This window comes from Harpia harpyja, chromosome 6, assembly GCF_026419915.1.
Source record: "Harpia harpyja isolate bHarHar1 chromosome 6, bHarHar1 primary haplotype, whole genome shotgun sequence".
Lineage (NCBI taxonomy): Eukaryota > Metazoa > Chordata > Aves > Accipitriformes > Accipitridae > Harpia > Harpia harpyja.
The window spans coordinates 55,718,515-55,741,523 of NC_068945.1; the positions used below are offsets into that span (position 1 = coordinate 55,718,515).

The window sequence follows — 23,009 nt, forward strand, 5'->3', positions numbered from 1 at the left end:
TTATCTTTCTCCTACTCACATTGGGTAGTACAATAAAAAGGTTCTTTGTTTGCACAGGCTACGCTGCAAACATCAGTAATGATTTAAAAATGTAACCTTTCTTACTCTTAGCTGCTCATCATCGATTTTGCTTATCGTACCATCATTGAGCACACATGACCACGTTCCACTAGGTGGCAGCTGGACGTTCTGCTGTCCTCCCGCATTTACGAGGGTTAGCCAAGACCACCTTTAAAGGGACTCCAGTCCAGGTAGTGCACGGCATATGGGGAAAAGCAAAAGGTGTAGACCGCATTACCGCATATGGAAGGAAACGCGGCTGACATTGAGAAGACTTGCATAAATCTTAAAAACAATAGCGTGTCAAAAACAATTTGCTTTCCCCATGAAGTAATGCAACTGCCGTACACACTAGTAACTTGGCTGGAAGCGATGATTCTCTGTTCTAGTGCTAACGTGATGACATCTAGGCAAATTAATTTTTGCTTCCCACTTCCTACCCATTGAAGCAGGGGCTGCGCAGTCAGTCAAGTCTCAGTAATCCGATTTACTCCGCCTGGCGCCCTGAGCTGACGGAAGGGGCACCCCGCCAGCTCTGGCGAGCAGCTGCGCTTCCCCCCGTCCCCGTCCCCCTCCCCGGCCGTTTTCTTGTCGCTTTGTGCTCCTCGAGGACTCCTCTCCTCCTCCGCCTACGAACGGCTCCTGCTCTGGCCCTTCCCGCCCACCTCCGCTCTCCCCGCCGGCCTCACCTCACGCTGCCTCGCGGCGGGGCGGGGACGGTTAACGGCCGGCGGCGCGCGCGGTCTCCCAGCAACGCGGGATGGCGGCGGGCGAGCAGGAGGCCCGCGACTACCTGCAGCGCCACCGGATCCCCGAGCTGCTCCACCGCCTCGGCGCGCTGCTGCTCTACCACCGCCCCGGTGCGGCACCGCGCCCCGGGGCCAGGGCAGGGCAGGGCACACCCCCCCCGCCTCAGCCCGGGGAGCTGTAGAGCCGTCACGTCTCCCCGCCCGCCACCGTGAAAAGCGGGGTGGGCAGAAGGGATTGTGTGGCCTTCGGTCGCTAGCTGAGGGCCCCGCCTCTGTGGGCAATCTTACTTTGTTGCAGAAAGACCACGCGAGTTCCTGATCCGGATGCTGGAAAGGGTGAAGGCTGGGAAACGAGCCGAGGGGGAGTACCCGTACCTCATGGACGAGGCCAACCTGGCTGCCATGTTCGGCTTGCTGGATGTCGTAGGCCAAGGCCACATAACACCAGCGCAGTACAGAGAAGGTGCGTCTCACCCGAACAGCGGGTCATACTGAAGTGTTCGTTTGTGTGTGTGTGTGTGTTTGCACAGAATTATCAAAATAGTTTCAAAGCTACGCGTATGTACGCTTGAAAAGCATCTGCCCAGCTGCCAATACACAACCTGGAACTTGGAAAGTTAAAAAAATTACATATGTTTACTTCTTATTAGACCTAGGCCAGTTTAAGATGTTAAATTAATCTTCCCAAGACTTGCATGGGAAATTCGCTTTCCTTAACTTTAGCTCTTAAAACTTTGGGACTGAGCACTGAGGATCTGCAGTTTGGAGATGATGTGAATATCAAACTGGATGTATTCAAGGAAGAAGTGTAAGTTTAATTGAAAGGGGTTTTTTTTTTTTTCTTTTGGGGAGGGGGGCAGATATGCACAGGAGATATTATACTGAGATTTATTTTTTATTTACAAAAGCATATAATTAAAGGACTTGCTGGTTTAAGCTTAACCCCTTTACTTTGCATTGCAAGATTTTAAAAGGTCAGTTACTGCCTGACCTTGTTTGGCTTGCCGTAACCTGAACCAAACTCAGCATTTTCCTCCACTGTCTCAGTTCCAGGATGCTCTTGAAGCAGACCTCTCAGATCACCTACCCCTCAGGTCAGACAGATGATCATCAGGTAGCCCAGGGGTTCAAATACTGGTCCAGAAATGTGAAATAGCAAAGCAGTGTTGGCCTCTTTGCCAGAGGTGGTACCACAGCTGTAGGTGAAACAAGCTCAGAGTTATAATAATTTCTTATGGTTAAGGTATGGTTCTAGGGGCAATTTTTTGTTAACTGTTGCAATAACTGAAAGGTAACTGGAACTAATTATCCTCATTGTTATCTAACTAGAATTCTTTTTTTTCTGTCTTAGGAAGAAAAAGATGCTGGAGAGCTGGGCTGTGTACTAGTTTGAGCAGTGGTCTGCTATATATATATTAAAAATAGGCACCTTGTTCAATGCTTCCCGTTTGTCAGCTGTGGATAGCTGATTTTAAGCAGTACTCTCTTTTTCTCATTCCCCTCCCTGCCCTATTTGAGCAATCGGCTAGAAAATGACAAGAACTTGTTCATGTTTACCAGGCACTGGAGGTCTATCTTTTGAGAATTGCTTTTCTTAATACAATTAGATGGTTAAAAAAAGGTAGAGATCTCTTATGCAACTAAAACAGTGATTTGGAGTTCCCTCCTTCATTTTGTAGCTTACAGTAAGGGGTTGTTACTTGTTGGCTCATTACCATTGAATAAAATTAAGAGTTAAGCTGTTTCCTAAGTTGGTTTGGGGGCTTGTTTTTTTTAAAGGAAATGTCCACAGGTGAAGAAAGGTAGCAATTTCAAGTAAAATGTTATTTTCAAACTTTTAACACAGTAGTTATGCAATTTTTAAGGAGAAACTTTAAAAAAAAAAAACCCAGAGAGACTCTGGTACAGCAAAGAAAAAAAAATTGAATTAGTATGAATAAAGAAAATGAAGTGACATATTCCTTCCTTCTGTGTTCTGTATATACACATTTTAATACAGAACATCCATTACCTGCCATTTAGAGGTGTAAAACACCTGTGTTTAAGTGAAGGTGGACCACTGCATAAGGAGTAGTTGTCCATATTGTACATAGGTGTATTTACACTGTAAATCATAGAATCATAGAATCATTTAGGTTGGAAAAGACCTTCAAGATCATCGAGTCCAACCATCAGCAATGCCCACTAAACCATGTCCTGAAGTACCCTATCCACTCGCTTTTTGAATACCTCCACGGATGGTGACTCAACCACTTCCCTGGGCAGCCCATTCCAATGTTTGACAACCCTCTCAGTAAAAAAATTTTTCCTAATATCTAACCTAAATCTCCCTTGCCTCAACTTGAGGCCATTTCCTCTTGTCTTATCTCCAGACACCTGACAGAAGAGACCAACACCCACCTCACTACAACCCCCTTTCAGGTAGTTGTAGAGAGCGATAAGGTCTCCCTCAGCCTCCTCTTTTCTAGACTGAACAACCCCAGATCCCTCAGCCACTCCTCATAAGACTTGTGCTCAAGGCCCCTCACCAACTTGGTTGCCCTTCTGTGGACACGCTCAAGCACCTCAATGTCTTTCCTGTAGTGAGGGGCCCAAAACTGAACACAGTACTCAAGGTGCGGCCTCACCAGTGCCAAGTACAGGGGAACGATCACCTCCCTGCTCCTGCTGGCCACACTGTTCCTGATACAGGCCAGGATGCGATTGGCCTTCTTGGCCACCTGGGCACACTGCTGGCTCATATTCAGCCGGCTGTCAACCAGCACTTCCAGGTCTTTCTCTGCCGGGCAGCTTTCCAGCCACTCTTCCCCAAGCCTGTAGCGCTGCATGGGGTTGCTGTGACTGAAGTGCAGGACCCGGCCCTTGGCCTTGTTGAACTTCATACGATTGGCCTCAGCCCATTGAGCCAACCTGTCCAGATCTCTCTGTAGAGCCTCCCTACCCTCAAGCAGATCGACCCTGCCTCCCAACTTGGTGTCATCTGCAAACTTGCTGAGGGTGCACTCAATCCCCTCATCCAAATCATCGATAAAGATATTAAACAGAACAGGGCCCAACACCGAGCCCTGGGGAACACCACTTGTGACCCACCGCCAACTGGATTTCACCCCATTCGCCACAACCCTCTGGGCTCAGCCATCCAGCCAGTTTTTCACCCAGTGAAGAATACACTTGTCCAAGCCATGAGACGCCAGCTTCTCAAGGAGTATGCCATGAGAGACAGTGTCAAAGGCCTTGCTGAAGTTGAGGTAGACAACATCCACAGCCTTTCCCTCATCCACTAGGCAGGTCACCTGGTCATAGAAGGAGATCAGGTTGGTCAAGCAGGACCTGCCTTTCGTAAACCCGTGCTGACTGGGCCTGATCCCCTTCTTATCCTGGACTTGCCATGTGAGTGCTCTCAAGACAAACCGTTCCATAATCTTCCCCGGTACTGAGGTCAGGCTGACAGGCCTGTAGTTCCCCGGATCCTCCCTCCGCCCCTTCTTATAAATGGGAGTCACATTGGCAAGCCTCCAGTCCTCTGGGACCTCCCCTGTTGACCAGGAACACTGATAGATGATAGAGAGTGGCTTGGCAAGGACCCCTGCCAGTTCCCTAAGTACTCTTGGATGGATCCCATCAGGTCCCATAGATTTCTGAGTGTCCAGATGGCATAGTAGGTCCCTAACTAATTCCTCCTGGATTAAGGGGGGTATGTTATGCTCTTCATCCTTACCTTCCAGCTCAAGGGGTGGAATACCCTGGGGATAACTAGACTCACTACTAAAGACTGAGGCAAAGAAGGCATTAAGTACCTCGGCCTTTTCCTCATCACTGGTTGCTACATTCCCTTCTGTATCCATTAAAGGAAAGATATTCTCCTTGGGATTCTTTTTACTGTTAACATATTTGTAAAAACATTTTTTGTTGTCCCTTACGATAGTGGCCAGATTTAGTTCCAGCTGAGCTTTTGCCTTTCTAATTTTCTCTCTGTATGATCTAACAAGATCCCTGTACTCCTCCCAAGTTGCCCGCCCTTTCCTCCAGCGAAATACTCTGTATTGCTTGGAATGATGTTACAGCACACAAGATTGACAAGGCAGACATATTCATTAGAGATGAAGACAGTTTTAGCTTCTGAATGCATTGGCAAGGTGGCTATGGAAAATAAAATCTGCGCAGTTCAAAACCAAGTCAGCAGCATTTTGAATTTTTTTTAAAAACTGTATACAATAAAGCATAAGATTAGATTAAACCAGTCATTCAGCATTGAAAAAAAACAACTGAAGTATATTACAACATATTTGCTTTGCTTTTGTTTGAAATAAGTAATCTAGACCAAGTTATTAACCATTTCTGAAGAAGTCTTTATTTTCCTGTATTTGGCCAACTAGCTCTCAAATTGAGAAGAATCTCAACATCCTTTTGAGCTAATTTATAAACTCCAAGTTCATTTAGTGCTGCTGTTGCAGATGGCTGGTTTGGCTTTAATGTTGTTTCATCTTCTGAAGCTGACTGCAGTACATCCTTCAGAAGTAAGGCAGAGCCAATATTCAGGTTCAGGATAATGCAGGCTTCTTTTATGCTAGAGGGAAAAGTTACATGGATTAATACGAGAAGCACCCATGAGAGACACTTAATTTTGTGCACACAGTGATTAACAAAAAAACCTCCATGGACTTCTGAAAAGGATGAGAAGTACTGAACTGGAAAGTACTGCTTAGATCAAGGCAAATGGTATATAGTATACTTGTTCTTACTGTCTAAGTCTTTTCTGTTACATATGTGCATTTCATAAGCATCTATACTTTGCCTCTTAGTGCTCAGCATGGCTTTCGCTGCTGAAGTTTTTCCACTATTGTTAAAAATACAGAATAGAATTTACCACTTAATCTGTCTGGCTTTCCCTAACTACATTTTCCCCTAAGATAATTAGAAACTTCTTATTCAGTATATTTTAAGAGCACAGTTTGACAGTTGCTAGAATCTGAAAATTAGTATCATTAGGGAGCAAACAGATACCCTGTCTTTGTCACACTGTTTCTAGTCTAAATATGATACATAGCCATGTACCCATTATGCATTATTTTTTATAGTTCCTTTGTACATCTGTGTCCTCTTACTCTGGGAATAGTATGTATGTATCAGTTACCTTTACAAAGGTGATGTGCTAAAAAAAGAAACTTAAACCTGAAGATGCTATGTGGATATTCCACTTTATATATTGGCATTTTTAATCTTTGCCTTCAAGCGTTCAAAACTGAATGCCATGCTCCATATTGATTTTAAAATATTAAGATTTCTGCCCCAATTAACCTAGGAGTCTAGCACTGGACTCTTTACAAGACTGGGCTATTTAAAAAAGACTAACCACAAAGAAGGTAGCTTCTTTTCATCAATGAAAGCAACTAGACTGCTATGCAAGGCAATTCTGAGCGGGAACATAGCTTAAAGTAGTCTTTCTTCTAACAATAAATAAAGTTTATTGTGTTTTAACTATATCTTTGAGTATTTTCTTTGGCCCCAGTTTTGGAAGTCTGTGCTACTTACATTCCTTCCATAAGTTAATTTATCTAGACATCCTGACTGCACAAAATACTCCAGAACACATGCCACAGTCCGTTGCCGAGTACGTGCTACAGAATCAAAACTTTCCTAGTTGTAAAAATTGGAAGCATAAATGATCCACATATTTTAAGTGTGGATCAAAACTAACTGTGAAAAAAACCTTGGTGACACATAAAACACATGTATTCATCTGGACATTCACTTTAGAAATACCAACAGATTAGAAGTTTGCCTACTTACTGCTTGAAGTAGTTCTCTGGCCTCTTGCAGTAGTGTGAAAATAAAGGGAACAGATTTCTACTCATGTCAAACTGGAGTTGTGCTGCTCCTCCTTCGTTGAAATGATTTGCCATAATTATCTGCAAACACAAAGAGGTGCATCTACTGTTTAAGCCAGTCACACCTATATTGTATTGCATAGGTCACATTTTGCTGATACCTACTTCCTGATATATGTATATATCCACTTTCTCTGCAAGCATTTGCCAGAAAATTTTGAACAGTGAGTGACAGAGCTGCTGTTCTAGTTGTAGCAAGCGGTCTCGTAGGGTCAACAACATTGGGCAAGCTGTGCTTGATAAAGACATTACTGCTTGCTCTGCTTGAGATGGTAAAGATAACCACCTGAAAGAAATTATCACATTGAAGTCATTATAGTGAAATCATTCATATTACAACTGAAGTTAAAATTATCCTTTAAAAAAAAATCTTACCCATTTACAAAAGAGAGTTCTTTCCAATTTCAAATCTAAAAGTAATCACAGTCTAATGCTATGTTTAAACTTCATTTAATGTTAAACTCAAGCTTTAGTTATCAATCTCTGAACGTGCTGTTCAGAGAAACACCATCTAATCTAGAAAATCATCGAGTAGTTGCATTCCTTTTATGAAGTACTTCAGAAACTGTACTCAGGAGCAAACATTCAAGAAGCCCTACGAGTCTGTGAAGAGAGAACAGTCATTACAGACCATTTCATATTAACTCTTTAATACTACTACGAAGAATATTATTCTTGTCCAAACTAGAGTGATCCAGAATTTTTCCTAGGGTTTTTAACATAACATGCCCACTAATCGTGGAACTACTTTAGAAAACATAGCATTAAAATCATCTTGAATAGGCGTTAAGAGAATTTTCCAAAACTTACTACCCTGTGCCATTCCTATTCAGGAAAATAATTTTGCCTATTAGCTGTTCCTGCCTTTACCTCAGTATTTTTAACAGGAAATAATGTTGTAATATGGGAAGAGAGTAAACAAACTCACCTCTCTTTTTTGTACACCTTTGCAGCATCTTTGACCTCTCTGAAGACATGATCGACCTGACGAGTCAGCATGTCATGTTTCAGGCGTTCCAGGAGGTTAATCATTTCATCAAAGACAGAACTCTCCATCGAAGCCAGCTGCCCTAGCTGTAGTTTACTGACAGCGTTACTTTCTGCACGAACCTCCAGTTCGGCCTGCTGTAGCTGCAAGAAGAACTAGAGAAACAAAACCAGATATGAATACTACAAAAAATAATCTTACCATTTGAACTTTTTATTGGTACTTTAATAGGCAAGGTTCTAGAAAACACTCTCCTGACAAATTTATAAACTTAAAATTTTAAGTTTAAAAACCACTTTATCTTTCCCCATAGTCCTAATTTAGTGAAAAACAAAACATGGTGGTTTATAATCCTAGTGATGGAACTGATACAGGTTTCAGATACAACAGTAGATAGGTAATGGGAATAGATCTAGAGAAATACTAAAAAGATATTTTAAGATTGACACCAGAATGCTTAAAAAAAAAACCACCGTAATTTTGACCTTTTTAATGTTTGCAAAAGTAAACTAGTCTTTAATTGTAATTCCTTTTAGAAATAATCATTCATTAAATCATAAGTTTGCTGGGCTGACAACAGCAAGAAAATGGATCGAGTTTAATGTGACATAGTGGTAACAACTTGTTGGGTTTGCTTTTAAGCAGATCGAGCCGCTTAGGTAGACGCAGCTATACAACATGAAGGCTGCTGTCCTATCAAGTCAAGATTATCCTCTGCTAGAGCCACAGTTTCCTGTGAAGACAAAAAGAATTTGGAGGCTGCTCATCTCGCACACAATACCTCTTTCTGCACACTTTACATGTAACAGGTTTTTTGACCTTTTATACCAATAACCATAGAAAAGCTGAAATGCTACAGAACAGCCACGCTGCCACCAGGCTATTATATAGCAAAATAATTAATTCCCAATTCCCAGTTATCAGCGAGTGGCTCTTCTGAGCAACACCTAAACCGTGTAGCAATGCAGATAGCCATGCTGAATCCATTTAACCTAACCTGCCATGGGAGTAGTTCAAGCATCGTGCATAGGCTGCTGCACACACTTCAACATCAATGCTGTTAACGCTGGCTCAGAGATCTCCAAAATGAACTCACTATTTTTTTACAATACCAAACATGTAAGGCAGACTACTTTTTTGTCTGTTCAGATTATTCCATTCCTCAGGCTCTCTTTGCATTATAATCAATACAGCTTAGATCTCAAACAATAATCTGTCCTTATACATCTTTTATGAAATCTGAATTTACATCTCATTCTATTTTTTCAGTAATTCTTCTGAATACATTTAGATAAATACTGCTGAAAATAGTGTTTGTTATGAAAGAAACATCCAAAGTCCATTTGTAAAAATTTTTTTTAAGTAAAATAATTACTTACTACATTGTCAGCCCAGTCTGCCAACACTGTTGCTATATAGTTCACAGCATTAAGGATTGCACAGTATCGGAAGCCTAAGGAAGCTCTAGTCTCTTCCTTCATTACTTGAGTTAATCGTATCCTGAAATCATCAACTAACTCCTTCTGTAGGCCCAGGAACTGTAGTTTTCTGGAAGCTGTTGGAAGATTCTTATACCTGTCTGGAAAGACATTAATAAAATGTTTATAGGTTTTGCAACACTGAATAAAAGCTTTTTAAAAAGAAACATTACAGTCATCTTACTACACAACCTTACACCTGTGAGGATATCATACGGTATTTAAAACAGCTGACTAACGATTTCAGGGAAAATACTCAAATGCAAAAGCTAAACATGTAAAAAACCGACATTCTTCCCCCTCCTGATTCCACTAGCATTTTCTATTCTAATACTTTAAGCAATATGTGATTATACCATACTATCCAGTGTGGCCCCTAAAGCGTACTCAGAGTAAGATAAAGCCATTGAATATGCAATTAAGTGTCTCCTGAAAACTTACCTGCTCTTACATTCTGTTCCAAGAAAGCAGACGTTACTTAATAGCTTCTAAATTGTCACAGATTCAAAAGGAATAGTAGGATTTTTTTATTACTGCATTGTAACAAATCATATTCTCTAAGTATGAACGAGTTTTAACATGCTAAATATCAAATGTATTTTTTTAATTATTGTTTTGTAAACATGTCACTAGCTCAAGATTATTCATGCTTGAGTTAGTGTCCAAAATACAAAACTAACAGGAAAGATTTTATTAAATTGCAAATATCACAACTTTGCAACATTATTTGGTGACTACTGCTGACAATGGATATTTAGTAAAGAAATCTGTTAGCTGAAGTTTTTTCACTATTCATTACAAACAAGAGCAATACCTGTAGATTAATAATTACCTGTTATAACTAACAACAGAGTCATAAAAGTTTCAGCACAGTCTGGGACTTTCATTTCATCTACATCAGTGATATCTTTGTATTGTGATATCCATGCAGCCTCTGATGAAAGCATTGAGTCCATTTTCTGGAGAGCAACTGAGATAAAACAATTTACAAATTTTGTGCAAGTTTTTAATTAAGAAAAAAAAAAAAAAAACAACAACAAAACCCCCTCCAAAATATATAAACATTATCTCTAGGAAGTTAAATTTTACATTTTCAAGGTTATAAAAACTACTGATGACTGGCTTCATACAAAACCAGCTTCAATATACTGCATTTGCAATGCTGTTAACAACTATGCCAGAGTTAATTGGGCGTTTTGTTTTGTTTAATAGTTGGCTTGCTCCTTTCCAATATACTTCCTCTTCCATTTCTCAAAAGTTAATACCCTTCCCCTATTTCAGTTTAAAGTCCATCCTAGTCTGCACACACATAGATGTAACATTTGTCTAAAAATAAGCCTACTGGATTCCCCACAGCTTAGGGGCAAGAGTCCTACAGACTACAGCAGCACTATTAGAGTCTAACCAATTCTTAGTCAAAATAATCACAGCGTATAAAAATACATGTGTCTTATGTAGTAGCCCTGTCCAAGTGACTTATCCTGTTTGAGAAGGCTATTTGTGTAAGTATACACATACTTTCTGATTGCGCAACATAAAGGCCAACAAAATCCACTGGAAGTCTTACATTTTTTTTCCACTGTTAGCCACCTTTGGAAGCAGGATTCTTCTGAAAGAATATGCATGCAACTGGGAAAGCTGCTGAGATAACCATGAACGCTGTATAACTCTCTCTCAAATAGAAGTACCTCATCCACAAGGTGACAAAAGAGTGCATCATCATACAACAGGCATGGAATATCAGCAGCCAGCTTCTCCAAAATCAGCATTACTAGAGCACGAGAGAATTCAAGCTTTTGAAAGAAAACAGTGAATAAAATGTCAGAGATAGGAAGTATTAATATGTCCAAACATGTACATAACAAACTGCTACTAGACCGAGTTAAGTCTCACCACATACTTAGTGAAATCAGTGGAAGTAGGCTTACACAAATATCTATCAGAAGTTAACTTACGTGTCATGTATATATAAAACCATCCAAGTACTTACCCCAGCATTCACTGAAGATCCTGCCTTGTCCAGTACTGGCTGGATTTTGTCATCAAGGAACTTTGCATGATTTCCAATCCACATAAGTACTTGTGTTAAATACCACTCAGGCTTATTTAAAAAAGAAAAGAAAATATTAAATGCATCCAAATAACATCTATTCAAGTGCTACTAATATTTTAAGACAAACTTATAAAAATACTGGTCTCTTCCCCTGCATTCTCTTGATCTCAGATCACACAAGTCTTTCACTGTGTTTTACTTAACTTAGATTTTCATAAAAGCAGTATCAGAGAAGTATTTCTGGATTTGAATTGTCTTACATGCACCAATTATTCTGTTTCTTCTCAAGCAAAAGCTCCATTTTTTATCTCCCCCCTCTCTACCGCCTTCTCACTCTTGAGGTCCTCTTTTCTGCTTCATATACTTCCTCCTCTTCTTCTGTGTGGTCTTTATTTCTTGGTACAGCAAAAAGGATGTACTCCTGAGAAAACTCTTCACAGTAGCTCCATTCTTACTGCCATTGTACCCAACCTCAACCCCACTTTCCCCCTGGAAGTGGGGAATCTATCACCTTCTCATTTAACATTTTAATGCCTTTAAGCTTTTTCAGTTTCCACACCTAAAAATATGGGCTGTAGTTTTTGATGAACACTTCTTTCAATGTTAGTGCAAGCAGAAGTAGTTCCTGTCCTCCTCACTCCCGACAGCCAAAGAACCTTCTGTTGAACTGCAATCACATTCTCCACACTTTGCATGTCTGTTTCTCATTTCTATATTAATTTTCACCTGGCTACTGAATTTCATCACATTTGGTTTGGTTTTTTTTGACACTGCCTCCCCAACTTGCCAAGATCATTGTTAACTCCAAGCCTGTCCTCTGAAATACTTGTAATCCCTTCCAGGTTGATGTCTTTCAAATATTTTACATGGGTATTTTCTTTATTCCATTATCCAAGTTACTATAAAAAACCCAAAACAAAACAAAAATCCAACCCAAATTTGAGCAAGGACCTGTTGGAATATCTTTCTGATCTGACACTAGATTACCTGTAAATGTTTCTTCACAAGTTTTTCAGAAAAATAGTTGTTCACCTATTGTTGTTCAAAAATTTCATCTCTTGAACATAATTTTCCTGTTTGCTTATGAAATAATTTTGTTCGTGTCTAAAAAACCCTCTTCCCCACTAATATACATAACATTATTTTAAAAAGCACTGTAGTAGCACCTGTCAAGATTGCAAATATATTTAGTTACCCAATTGTTGACACAAGCACACAGACTTGTGCAACTAAACTGTTACCAAACAGCTCTCAAACTCTGCTCCAGATACATTACAGCAGCATTAACGCAGTGAAACCTGTTCCAGTGATAATTCTCAGATAAAAAAAATCCTCAGTCTTTGAAGATAATTCATACAAAAAGTGAGTCAGGTTCCAACTGGTAAACTGGACTTCTCTTCTTGTATGTCAGTTAAAAACTTTAACCCAGAAAACTAATTATATAACAGTGCCCTTAGACTAATTACATTTTATATACTAACAGCAAAAAACAACATTTTCAGTTACATCAGTACACAGTGCCAAAAATCAAAGTCACAGCTCTGTGCAGTCTTTGAGCTCAAGCAATAAGGAACAGTGCAAAACCGTTCGCAAGGAGACAGAGGAAATTAATCAAAACTTCTGAAATGATGGGAATCAGTCTAAGACTGCAGTAATGCTTTATAAAGGATCTGGGCAAGGGAGAAATATTGCCTGGCCCAGAGAAAATGCTTGTGCCTCTGAAAGGTCTCCAAGTGCTATCTTGATGTCTGTCCACACTTAGGTAGGCACAAGAACTGCACAGTTTTGAAGAATCTTAAATTTCAGACAGAAAAGCATTAAAGCTATACAGTTTAAATACAGCAATCTATCTGTTGCTTTAAAAAGCAATTAAAAAAAAAAAATCAAACTGCTTTCTCCCATACCTTGTTTAAAACATTGGTTTGTTTATTTCCAGTGAAATGATACTTGAATCTTTTCTGAAGAGGATTCAGCATGATCTGTATCGGAAGGATAATGGGTGGCGATGGGGGTAAAGAGTACTTTTCTGGCAATTGTTTAGGTTTGGTTAACAGTTCATCTCTAAGTTTGATAGTTAAGGACGAACTTAAGTGTTGAATTCTCCCAACATCATCATTTCAATAGAATGGTTTCATAAAAATGAACATTTCTTAGTTCTACCTCATTGGCTGAAGGCAGTATTATGCAATCAATACAATTCCTCAAATATGAGGGATACTCAAAATATTTCAGTTTATAAAATATTTAATACAACTCAGGCTGCTAAGGATTATTTACTCAATGACAATAAAAGTCACTTAAGTCAGTTTGATTTAGGAAACTCAGTATAAGTAAAAAAAGAACACAGAAAACCACCATTATCAGTACCAAACACAGTGGCTGTCCAAGAGACACGCTTATTCACATTTGTTAAAGGAGGACAAAAGACTCATGAGACTAATAAATGCAATAAATACATGATTTCCCATTTTCATGTAACTGATTTAAGTGACCCAGTCTGCCAGACCAAAATTGTTACCAACTCAGGGTTGTGTAGAATGACTTTTATCTTCCCATTCCAACTTTGATAAACAAACAAACCAACCAACCAACCCACCCAAAACGCAAACAAACAAAAAAGGTGGCCGCAAACACTCCAGGAAAGATGGCTTGATTGAGCTTTAGCTGTGCTTTATTTAATTCACAAAAAAAATGGAACAGGATGAGCAATAGTGCCTTCTGATTAACCTCAAAGGCAGGCTACTATCACTGCACAATGAAAATCCTTCTGTTGTCTCCCCTTTTTGCAGTCTCCTCCCAAGTATCTTTAGCTTTCCCTCTTTTCCTTCTGGGATGGGACATATTAAAATGATTAAGGCTGATTTCAAATAAGGCTATGAAAAGAAAAGCATTAACTGTGTAAAATAAAACATACATCACCATTTTTTTATTAACATTGATAATCTTGCTGAAGTATATAAGGCCTGATGCTCATGAAAGCTGAACTGTCAGCTACCATGAAATCACCAGATCTGATGACTTGGGAGTTACAAAGTTGCTACTGCCAAAAGGACAACTTTGGCACCTGGCATTTTCTAAACAAAAAAAATACATTCTAACATTAATACAAAGTAACATAAATTCAATTATCTTCTGTCTTTAAGGAGAATAAAATTTTAAATAATTCTCCTTGAGCACGTGCATCTCTGACATTTATTATTCTTACTAAAATACACCACAGCTATTTAAAAGGATACGAGGTTTGCAATTTCAGAAGCTGAGAAAACAACATCTCCAAATTGTTGTATACATCAGGAGCACTGGCTGGCGCAGCAAGGCCAAGTGCCTGAGACTGTGGTGGCCCCACAAATGGCCAGCGGAGCTGGGTTAGTACCTCTTCAAAGTCACTGCAAGGCAAAACAAGCACTGTAACACAAACTTAACAGTACAACACAAAGACGAGGGAGTGACAGCACATCCCTTACCTCGACAATTTGTCCTTAAGAATTTTATGCCAGAATTTAACAGTGGATCTCACAAAAGCAAGAAGATGAGAACAAGATGACTCCTGAAGTTTAATATCCAGTTCTGCCATGAATGCTAGAGTACTTGCTGCCTCTGGAACGTTGTTGGTCATCAGATATTGCTGAATTCTATCACTGTAGAGCACAAGAAAAGTCAAGGCCAAAAATTCATTAAAGAACACAAAAGAATCACTTGTGTATTGAAAAATGAAGATAAAACTTTCTCAAATCTAAAACGTTTTAATGATGGGACAAACTAGGTTACCAGTCTCAGAACATGTATGTAATACAAAGAAACTTTACCTTAACTCTTCTATTCGTGAAATCCATTTAAGATAGGCCAGGTGTCGTTCAATCTCTTCTACTTGACTAATCAGTACATCGAGATCCTCCATCCATGGCTGAGCTTTCAGTAAGTGGCTATTGATTGAATCAGATAGAAGAGCTTCTTCCTCTAGAAGCCTACTCAGAGACTTTTTAGAATCTTCTGCATTCTTTAAGGCATTCTGAATTCTTTTAGGGACTTCTGATGAAACTGTAAGTACCTACATTCACAGAGAAGTATTAAGTCTGACATAAAAACACTGCACTATGTAGACTAGTATCATTGGAGATATTAATACATTGCTTTAATTTAGTTAAATATACTTAATCAGTCATACAGCATATTCAGAAGAAAAAAAAAAAAACACACTTACCTGTTCTTCTAACTGCTTTTTATTTTCAGATAGCTTATCAATAAGATTGTCTAGCTTCCTCAGAGAATCATAGTCATTTCCAACTTCTCTTTCCACAAATTCAGAAACATAGTATGGGATGTCACAATGATCCAGATCTTTAGTGACTTCTTTCTTTCCAACAGCAACGGTTGCCATGTTTTCTTTCTCTGCAATACTGATTATACAATTTCTAATTAGTCACCGCTAACACAGCGGAACTATTGATCTATCGAGGACACAAAACTCCGTGAAAAGCTGGGCAGTTCAATGTAAATTGAAACTCAAATAAGACATTCAAGAAATATACTGCTTTAAATGAGACAATTTGCTGGCCTCAGTCTTAGCTGAGATATGATAAAATCTTGCTTACACATCCAACTGGTGATTTATCATATGTTAATTACTGAAGAGAAATACGTCTTTTTAATTTCTTCCTTCCTCAACAGTGTGAATTTTATTAAAAATAGTTCAATATTTACATAGTTTCTACATATGTAATACAGAAAAGCTAATGAAAAATACTGGAAAAATACTTTTGTAAAATATAAAGGAAGGTAACAATGTTCCGCTTTACCTTTTCATACAGTTTAGGATGTTCCAGAGATATCAACTGATGACTGACGTATTACTGGCAAAGTATCCACTCAGGTCTTGCAATGATTTGTGAAGCAAATGCGCCACTGAAATATTTATAAGAAAACCCACACAGTGTTAACAGAAGAGGAACTTGCTGATCCACACATTTGGCAGCATCCAGAGAAAACCAGACCTGAAATTGAGAGGATGATCACGTACGGTGAAACAAAAAAAAGGCAACAATGACGAGCGTTTGGCTAGTTCAATTCTCAACTTTTTACTGTCACTTTCAAAACAGTATTTAAAAATGACATTTATACACTTGCACTTTATCTGCTACAAGCTTTAATTAAGCAAAAAAACCTATTAGAAAGACAACAGGAAAGAACGAGAAAACGGTGCAGCTGATGAGCCGAAGCTGGAGAAGCATTAGAGAGCACCAGGAGGAACAAACTGGGAGACCAAGGGTGTTGCTGAGGAAGAAGTGAATAAAGAAAACAGTAGTAAAAAGCACCATGCTGTTGGCAGCAAGGGAAACAAATAATGCCGCAGAAGACTGCTAACCAAGGGGTGCTCTTTTCAGGACCAGGACACAGGCAGAGGAACAGGACACCGGGCAGCACCCTCCAACTACCTCCCCGCTCAAGCGGGAAGCGGCTCTGCACCCACCTTCGCCAGAGGGCCAGGCCGTTTCAGGGAGCGTCAGAAGGCTCTGCGGGCCCCGGGGAGCCTCTGGGCGAGGGCCCCTGCCGCCCACCGCCCGGGACAGGCCACCACCCAGCAGCCCCTCGACGCCTCGGCGGGCCCTTCTTCCCCCACACCGGGCTCTGCCCCCGAGGCGGCGCGTGCCTTCGCAGGCCGGACGGCGCCCAGCGGGGGGCCCCGCCAGCGGGCGCGGGCAGCGCAGCTCGGCCGGGCCCGCCCAGACGGGCCGGGTCGCCCGCCGGCCGGCCGCTACCCGCTGGGCTTCCGCCCGCCGGAGGGACGGCCGCTGGGCCGGGTCCCCCTCGGCGCCCTGCCCTGCCCTGCCCTGCCCTCCCCGCTCCGGGGGACGCGCCCGCGGCCCCGGGAAGCCGCCGGCCGGCGCCGCTGAGAGGAGCGCGGCCCCCTCCTCCTCCGCAGCCCCGCCCCTGCCGCGTCGGCAGCCCTCAGACCCGCGGGCGGCGGAGCGCGCGCGCAGCGCCGCCTGCGGGCGGGGCCGCCGGCAGAGGGCAGGGCGCACGCGCACTGCCACGCCCCCCGGCCACCGCCCCCTATCGCCCGGACGGGCCGCGCCGGCTGCCCTCCGCCGGCAGCGCGCATGCGCGAGGCGGGCAGGCGGTCGGTCGGCGGTGAGGAAGGCTGGGCCGGCGTCGGAATTTGTTCCCGCCCGTTCAGGAGCCGCCGCCGCTTCGTGCCGCTCCTCGCCTGAGGTACCTGACGACGGGCGCCAAGGGGCTGCCAGCCCGCGCGGCCTGCAGCAGTGGTGACCGGCTCCTTTGTACGCGATTTTAAGCAACACACGCTTTTTATCTCCTGAAAATGCAACCTCTTTTTAGAACAGCTTTGTAGTATTTTGTTTTCTACCAGAAGCCGGGCTCAGCCCCTGCCGGCAACGGACAGACGAGATGTGTAAAGGAAGTCGTTGCTGATACACGCTTCGCCTTTTAGGTTCATTTATTTTCGGTACCTGTTCTTTGGTACAGGTATTAGTAACGCAGGAAAATACGCACAAGTATTTTCTTGATGAAAAGACCAACTAATTAAAACAGCTGTGCATCTGTACAGCACGTAAAAAGCCTTGCTAGCAGAGTCCTCTACCGCATCGGTGCAAATGCTACCAGCAAAAACTCCTGCGACATAAATGTTCATCGATACATCAATTTTGCTGTAACTCATTTTCCTAAGCTGTGATTTAATGTATTTCAAGAGACTTCAAGGTGTGCTGAACTCATGAAAACATTCAGTGCTTGCCAAAAAAAAAAAAAGCAAGCTAAACATTCCTCCAGCTCCAAAACCATTATAAGCCTGTTTCTTAAAGATGCACCCATGTTACAGCTCAAGCAACTCATTCATTAAAAAGCACCAGTCACTAAGATCTATAATACAGCCATCATCTTGCAAATGACTACTGAAGTTAAATGCCATCACTAATAAAAACTTAAAAAAATACAAATCTCTTACTACCAATCTTTAAAGATTTGTACAGAACATGTAAATAGGAAAACACTTTATATATGTTAAAATCTAAGTCTTTTTTACAGTTTACTCAGCGTAACCAGGTAGTATTCAGTTGTGTCTGGTTTTTTATGCTTGTGTCCATTTTCAAAACTTCTCGAATCGCCATGGTAGCGTAAGTGGATGGGGGAAGGGAGAACTCCATCTTTAGTGCCCTGAATTTACCATCTATCATCAGGGGTAAGAGACACAAAGTAAGAAAAAGTTGTTAAGGGCATAAGTAATGCTTATTCTGGTTGCCATCTAAACTCGACTAAAATTTCCCACAACCAACCCCCCCAACCCATAAAGCAAAGCAACTGCCACCACCATACTCCAATTTTACAATCCGCTGCAGAATTTCATAAAACAACTTCTTAACATTTTTCTCGCAGCAGGAGGTGGTGTTTTGGGGGCCTTCTTCCTTTTAAAAGCAAAATAAACTTTTGTTCTTTCAAAACTGAATTCCTAGCCTCTCTTTACCTTTTCTGGAAAGCATTGTCAAAAGACATTGTGACCAGAGTTACATAAAAAAATTTCTATTGAATTCCGTTAAGTATTTGAGTAGTGTCTTGTGTTCAGCGCAAGTAATACATGCTCAAGCATATAGACAATTTGTGGCTTAATTTCACCTTCATGCATTTCACAGACATTTATTTCTAAGCATTTACACAATTTTACAGATGCGTCTAAGAAAATGTAACAGTCAATACAGACTGCTGGAAGAATTGCTTCCACTCTTGAGAAATAAGGGTACTTATTTAGACACCTAACTTTGGATATCTTTAATACCATTGCTTAACAGTCTAGGTAAATTAAAGCTCTTCCTTAAAAGAGCTTTCAATATGTAGCAGTTCAAAGCAACAGCCAGACCAAACTTCTATTTTGCAAACATCAGCAGAAAAATCAACTTACCTGTAGGAAGAACTGGTAATGGTTTTCCTTCCAGCTTATCCAAATCCGTAGTAAATAACGGGATTCTGGGATCATCATATGCAACAACCTCCCTTTGTAATATACAGAAGATTTTTAAATTATTTTTAAAAATAATTTAGAATAAAAATTGTGGTTTGTTGTTTTATATAAAATTATATTTATTATAATAATATTTATTATTATAAATTGGCAGTTACAACTGAAATGGAATTTATTTTCTAATAATGTAAGGCAGCATTTATGGTGCAATAACTGGTAAAGCTTTATGTACAAGACTTGTCTCTGTTTGATGAAGATTATAAAAAAAAAAAAAACAAAACTAGTGAGAACTTTCTACGTACAACTCATCTGTTTTCCCTCGCAGGCTGTCAGGATTTCCAGCTATACAAGAAGTATAGTTTATGAAATTATGGGAAGAATGGTGTCAACTCTAAGAATACTTGGGCAGGGGGGCGGGGGAAGCCTTCATTTTGAAGAAAGCCATCTAAACTTCTTTGAAAGGGCTTAAATACATATTCTACTCTTTCTGCCATTCATTTAACAGAAATTCTGCATGTAATGATGAGGCTGAAAAAGTAATGGGAAGTAGATAAGCTTTAAACATCAGCACTAATTAAAATAAAGTGTAAACATTTGTTTCTTTTGTCTCCCTCCTAAACCCGCTATATTTTTTTCCTATGCATCAGTGATCAAGTCTTTCTGCACATTTGTACAGTCACCTGTTTAAAAGGTATTTATTCAGTTGCCCTATGACAACTAGGTTGTATCTCTAACAACAGTGATTTAGTAGGTTTAAGTGATACAAATCTTTCTGACTGACAGACAGATAATTGGAAACCAAGTTTCTCACAGCAAGACTACAAAAAACCCTGTTTTGAATATTATCTATCATGGTTTCAACATAAATAATTATCTATAAAGTGTTCAGGCAAGCCCTTGCAAGGAGTCCAACAACTAGATAGATGTCTTGACACTCATGCATCACAGAACCAGACAACCAAGGAAGAAATAAGGTTAAGGTTCAACTTCAACTACATAAAAAACACGAGGGAAATGCACAGAGGTTCCTCCCTATCTATGCTTCAGTCTACGTGTATGTCCTGCGGGTCAATCTAGTGGTTCTTATACTTAGTCATCCCACATATACTCAATGTTGCCAATTCAAGTGTAATTTCCTTTATTCTCCTACTTACCAGTTGACATTCTGAGGTCGAATGATAATCTTTCTGTAGGCTCCAGAAAGTGAATAATCTCTGATTTTATGCCTCATGTTGTTGATATCAAGATTGTCAGCTACTAGCATTTCCTTGTAGGCCTCACCAACTGCAAGAGAGGAAAATATTTAATATGAGAGGCTGATTGAAACAGCCCGTTTTCGTGGATCATTCCTTCCCTTATATTTAGTAGTTTCAGCATATATGGGGTAAATGTTACACAAGTTTAAAATTACTTACTGCAAATCTTATTACCTACATTGTTTGCTTCCACAACCTGATTAGTAGAGGCCAGTAACCAAGAAATAATCTTAGCAAATCAAAATTTCAGCTGAAAACAAAATTTACAAAATATTTTATTGACATCTCATACATGCTTTCCAATTATCTAAACTTCACAAGACTAGTCTCAGGTATACAGAGAAAAAAAAAATAAAAGGCACCAGACTACCCATTATTCTCTTTGAAACAACAGCAGAGTGAAATGAGTTAAGAGCGCCCTCTGAAGAAATTAGCCGGTAGGGACCTTTAAGTACACTGCCAACAGAAGGAGTTAATTCTGTAAGTCTTGTATCCTTCAGTAAGGGCTTGTGCATGCATACCTGGGGAAGACAGGGAAGACAATGGAAATGCAAGAATATACCGCAGCTAAAATGCTGTCTGGTGCCTTTCATCTGCAGTGCAATTGCCAGCATTACTTCATGCAGTTGGGAATTTTAAACAGGAATAAGTTAGGCTTACTGTGGGCAAACCCCAGTATAAACATATTGAATGTAAAAAATTGCAGCTTCTCCTTCCAATCTTTTAACTCAGTGTGGTTCAGAGCCACAGCTCATCACAAAGATCTTTACCTTCCAAGTGTCTCAGAGGTAGGTGATAAACGGGATCCTAGCTCTGGGACTTAGCTCTGACAGGCAGACAGTCTCAAGAGACTTTACTGGTCTTTTAAGGACAATTAAGTACAAGAGCAGTTCAACCCAATATTGAGGAAAACAAGCATACGTATTGGGAGTCTGGTTTGGCTAAGTAGGGAACTCATGACTAAGCTCATATGTAAGGACACATACAGTAGGTAAAAGCTAGGGCCAGCTACAAAGAAGGATTATACAAACATTGTCCAGGCACGTAGGGATGGTGTTCGGAAAGCCAAAGCTCAGCTGGAGTTGAAATCAGCAACAGACAAAGAGCAACAGAGTTAAGCTGCAACATCAGGAATTAAAGAATACAACAAGGAAAATGTTGGCCTGCTGCTAAATGGGGCAGCTGGTCTAGTGACAGACATAAGGCTGGCAGTCTCAGCGCCTCCTTTGCCTCAGTCTTGACCAGCAAGCTCTCCCAGGCCTCTCTTCCTAGAGGCAAGGTTCAGGAAAGAAAGGGACTACCAGTATTGGAAGGAGATACAGGCTGAGAGAGCTGGCTCACATCATGGTAAAGCTTTTCTCTATTATCTCTGAAAGATCATGTTGATCTGGGGAGGTCCCAGGTGACTGCAGAAAACCAAGTGTTGCACCCACCTTCAGAAAGGGCAAGAAGTATGATCTAGGGAATTACAGACCAGTCAGACTCACTTTGGTCCCTAGGAAAAATAATGGAGCTAATCCTCTTGGAACATGTTTCTGGGCACACAATGAGAATAGTGGTGCGCATGGTTTTACCAAAGAGGGAAAAAGGAAAAGAAAAACCAAAAAACCCACCAACCTCGCTGCCTTCTATGATGAAATTATTACACCTGTAGATGAGGGGAGAGCAGTGACTGTTGCCTACCTCGCCTTTAGCAAGGCTGTTGACATGTTCCCACAGCATCCTTGTATCCAAGACTAGAACATTACAGTGGGTGGACTGCTAGATGGGTAAAGAACTGGCTGGCTCATCGTCTCAAAGGATAGTCACTACTGGTTTGAGCTCTACCTAGAAGCTCGTTACAAGCAGAGTTCCTCAAGGAACTGGGATGTGTCCTGTTACCTTTATCAGCATACGTGGAGGAGGAGCTGGAATTCCCCCCGACAAGTTTGTGGACAAATCAAGCTGGGGTGGCAGTCGATACACTCAAGGCAGGACTGCCATTCAGAGGGACTTAGGCAGGCTAGAGGAATGGGCCAAGAGAAACCTCATGAAATTCAGCAAGGACAAAGTCCTGTACCTGAGAGTGATTAACTCCTTGCAATGGTCCAGGCTAGGGAGCAACTCTGCCGACAGTCACCTGGGACTCCCAGTGGAAAGAAGACTTAACAGAGCGCCCTGGCAGCAACAAAAGCTAATAGCATCAGGAGCTTAGCCAGTAGCAACACAAAGAAAAACAATTACTGCCCTTTACTGGGCACTAATGAGACTGCACTTAGAATAGTGCGCCCAGTACAAAGTAGATGCTGATAAACTTGAATGAGTCCAATGGAGGACAACCTCAATGGCCAGGGGTTATAGCCCATGTGCTGTAAGGAGACTCCAAGAGAACTGGGCTTCTTTAGCTTAGAGAAGAGAAGACTTAGAGACTATTTGTTCTTGAAAGTTTCAGACAAAGCCCTGAGCAAGCTGGCCCAAATACAGCACTGACCTTGCTTTGACCAAAAGGTTGGACCAGATGGCCTCCTGAGGTCCTTTCCAACTGAAAGGATTCTACAACTCTATCCCTTAATAGTAACATCATGCTCC

General features: G+C 41.0%; 4 protein-coding genes across 18 annotated transcripts in view; 2 read left to right on the top strand and 2 right to left on the bottom strand.

Moving 5' to 3' along the window:
* The window catches only part of ATXN7L1 (ataxin 7 like 1), a 131,689-nt gene extending 130,498 nt beyond the window's left edge, over positions 1-1,191 (top strand). Inside the window, exon 15 of the mRNA XM_052789847.1 lies at positions 1,108-1,191. The gene's annotated coding sequence lies outside the window, so the exon portion shown is untranslated. The remainder of the gene's footprint in view (positions 1-1,107) is intronic.
* EFCAB10 (EF-hand calcium binding domain 10) lies at positions 640-5,008 on the top strand. Of its 2 annotated transcripts, none has more exons than XM_052789855.1 (5): positions 640-920; positions 1,108-1,272; positions 1,533-1,617; positions 2,161-2,915; positions 4,839-5,008. In XM_052789855.1, exons 1-4 carry the CDS (start codon positions 821-823, stop codon positions 2,195-2,197), a joined length of 387 nt encoding a protein of 128 aa, XP_052645815.1. In that variant the 5' UTR covers positions 640-820; the 3' UTR covers positions 2,198-2,915; positions 4,839-5,008. The 2 variants fall into 2 exon arrangements, with proteins under 2 accessions (XP_052645815.1, XP_052645816.1); XM_052789856.1 differs by having other exon boundaries at positions 2,161-2,904.
* RINT1 (RAD50 interactor 1) lies at positions 1,684-16,940 on the bottom strand. Of its 3 annotated transcripts, XM_052789852.1 has the most exons (16): positions 16,684-16,940; positions 16,013-16,207; positions 15,418-15,613; positions 15,023-15,264; positions 14,681-14,854; positions 14,453-14,602; positions 13,121-13,277; positions 11,154-11,264; positions 10,731-10,956; positions 9,996-10,133; positions 9,065-9,264; positions 7,626-7,840; positions 6,803-6,983; positions 6,600-6,718; positions 5,143-5,376; positions 1,684-2,005 (listed from the first exon to the last, which is right to left on the bottom strand). In XM_052789852.1, exons 2-15 carry the CDS (start codon positions 16,018-16,020, stop codon positions 5,160-5,162), a joined length of 2,334 nt encoding a protein of 777 aa, XP_052645812.1. In that variant the 5' UTR covers positions 16,021-16,207; positions 16,684-16,940; the 3' UTR covers positions 1,684-2,005; positions 5,143-5,159. The 3 variants fall into 3 exon arrangements, with proteins under 3 accessions (XP_052645812.1, XP_052645814.1, XP_052645811.1); XM_052789854.1 differs by lacking the exon at positions 1,684-2,005 and having other exon boundaries at positions 5,135-5,376; positions 16,013-16,118; positions 16,684-16,939; XM_052789851.1 differs by lacking the exon at positions 1,684-2,005 and having other exon boundaries at positions 5,135-5,376; positions 16,684-16,939.
* Positions 16,941-17,652: 712 nt separating this feature from the next.
* The window catches only part of PUS7 (pseudouridine synthase 7), a 48,776-nt gene continuing 43,419 nt past the window's right edge, over positions 17,653-23,009 (bottom strand). For all 12 annotated transcript variants that reach the window (XM_052791048.1, XM_052791046.1, XM_052791040.1 and 9 more), the window contains 3 exons: positions 20,340-20,469; positions 19,126-19,217; positions 17,653-18,399 (listed from right to left, as the gene is read on the bottom strand). In XM_052791048.1, the coding sequence (XP_052647008.1) occupies positions 18,263-18,399; positions 19,126-19,217; positions 20,340-20,469 (359 nt within the window). In that variant the 3' untranslated portion in view covers positions 17,653-18,262. The remainder of the gene's footprint in view (positions 18,400-19,125; positions 19,218-20,339; positions 20,470-23,009) is intronic.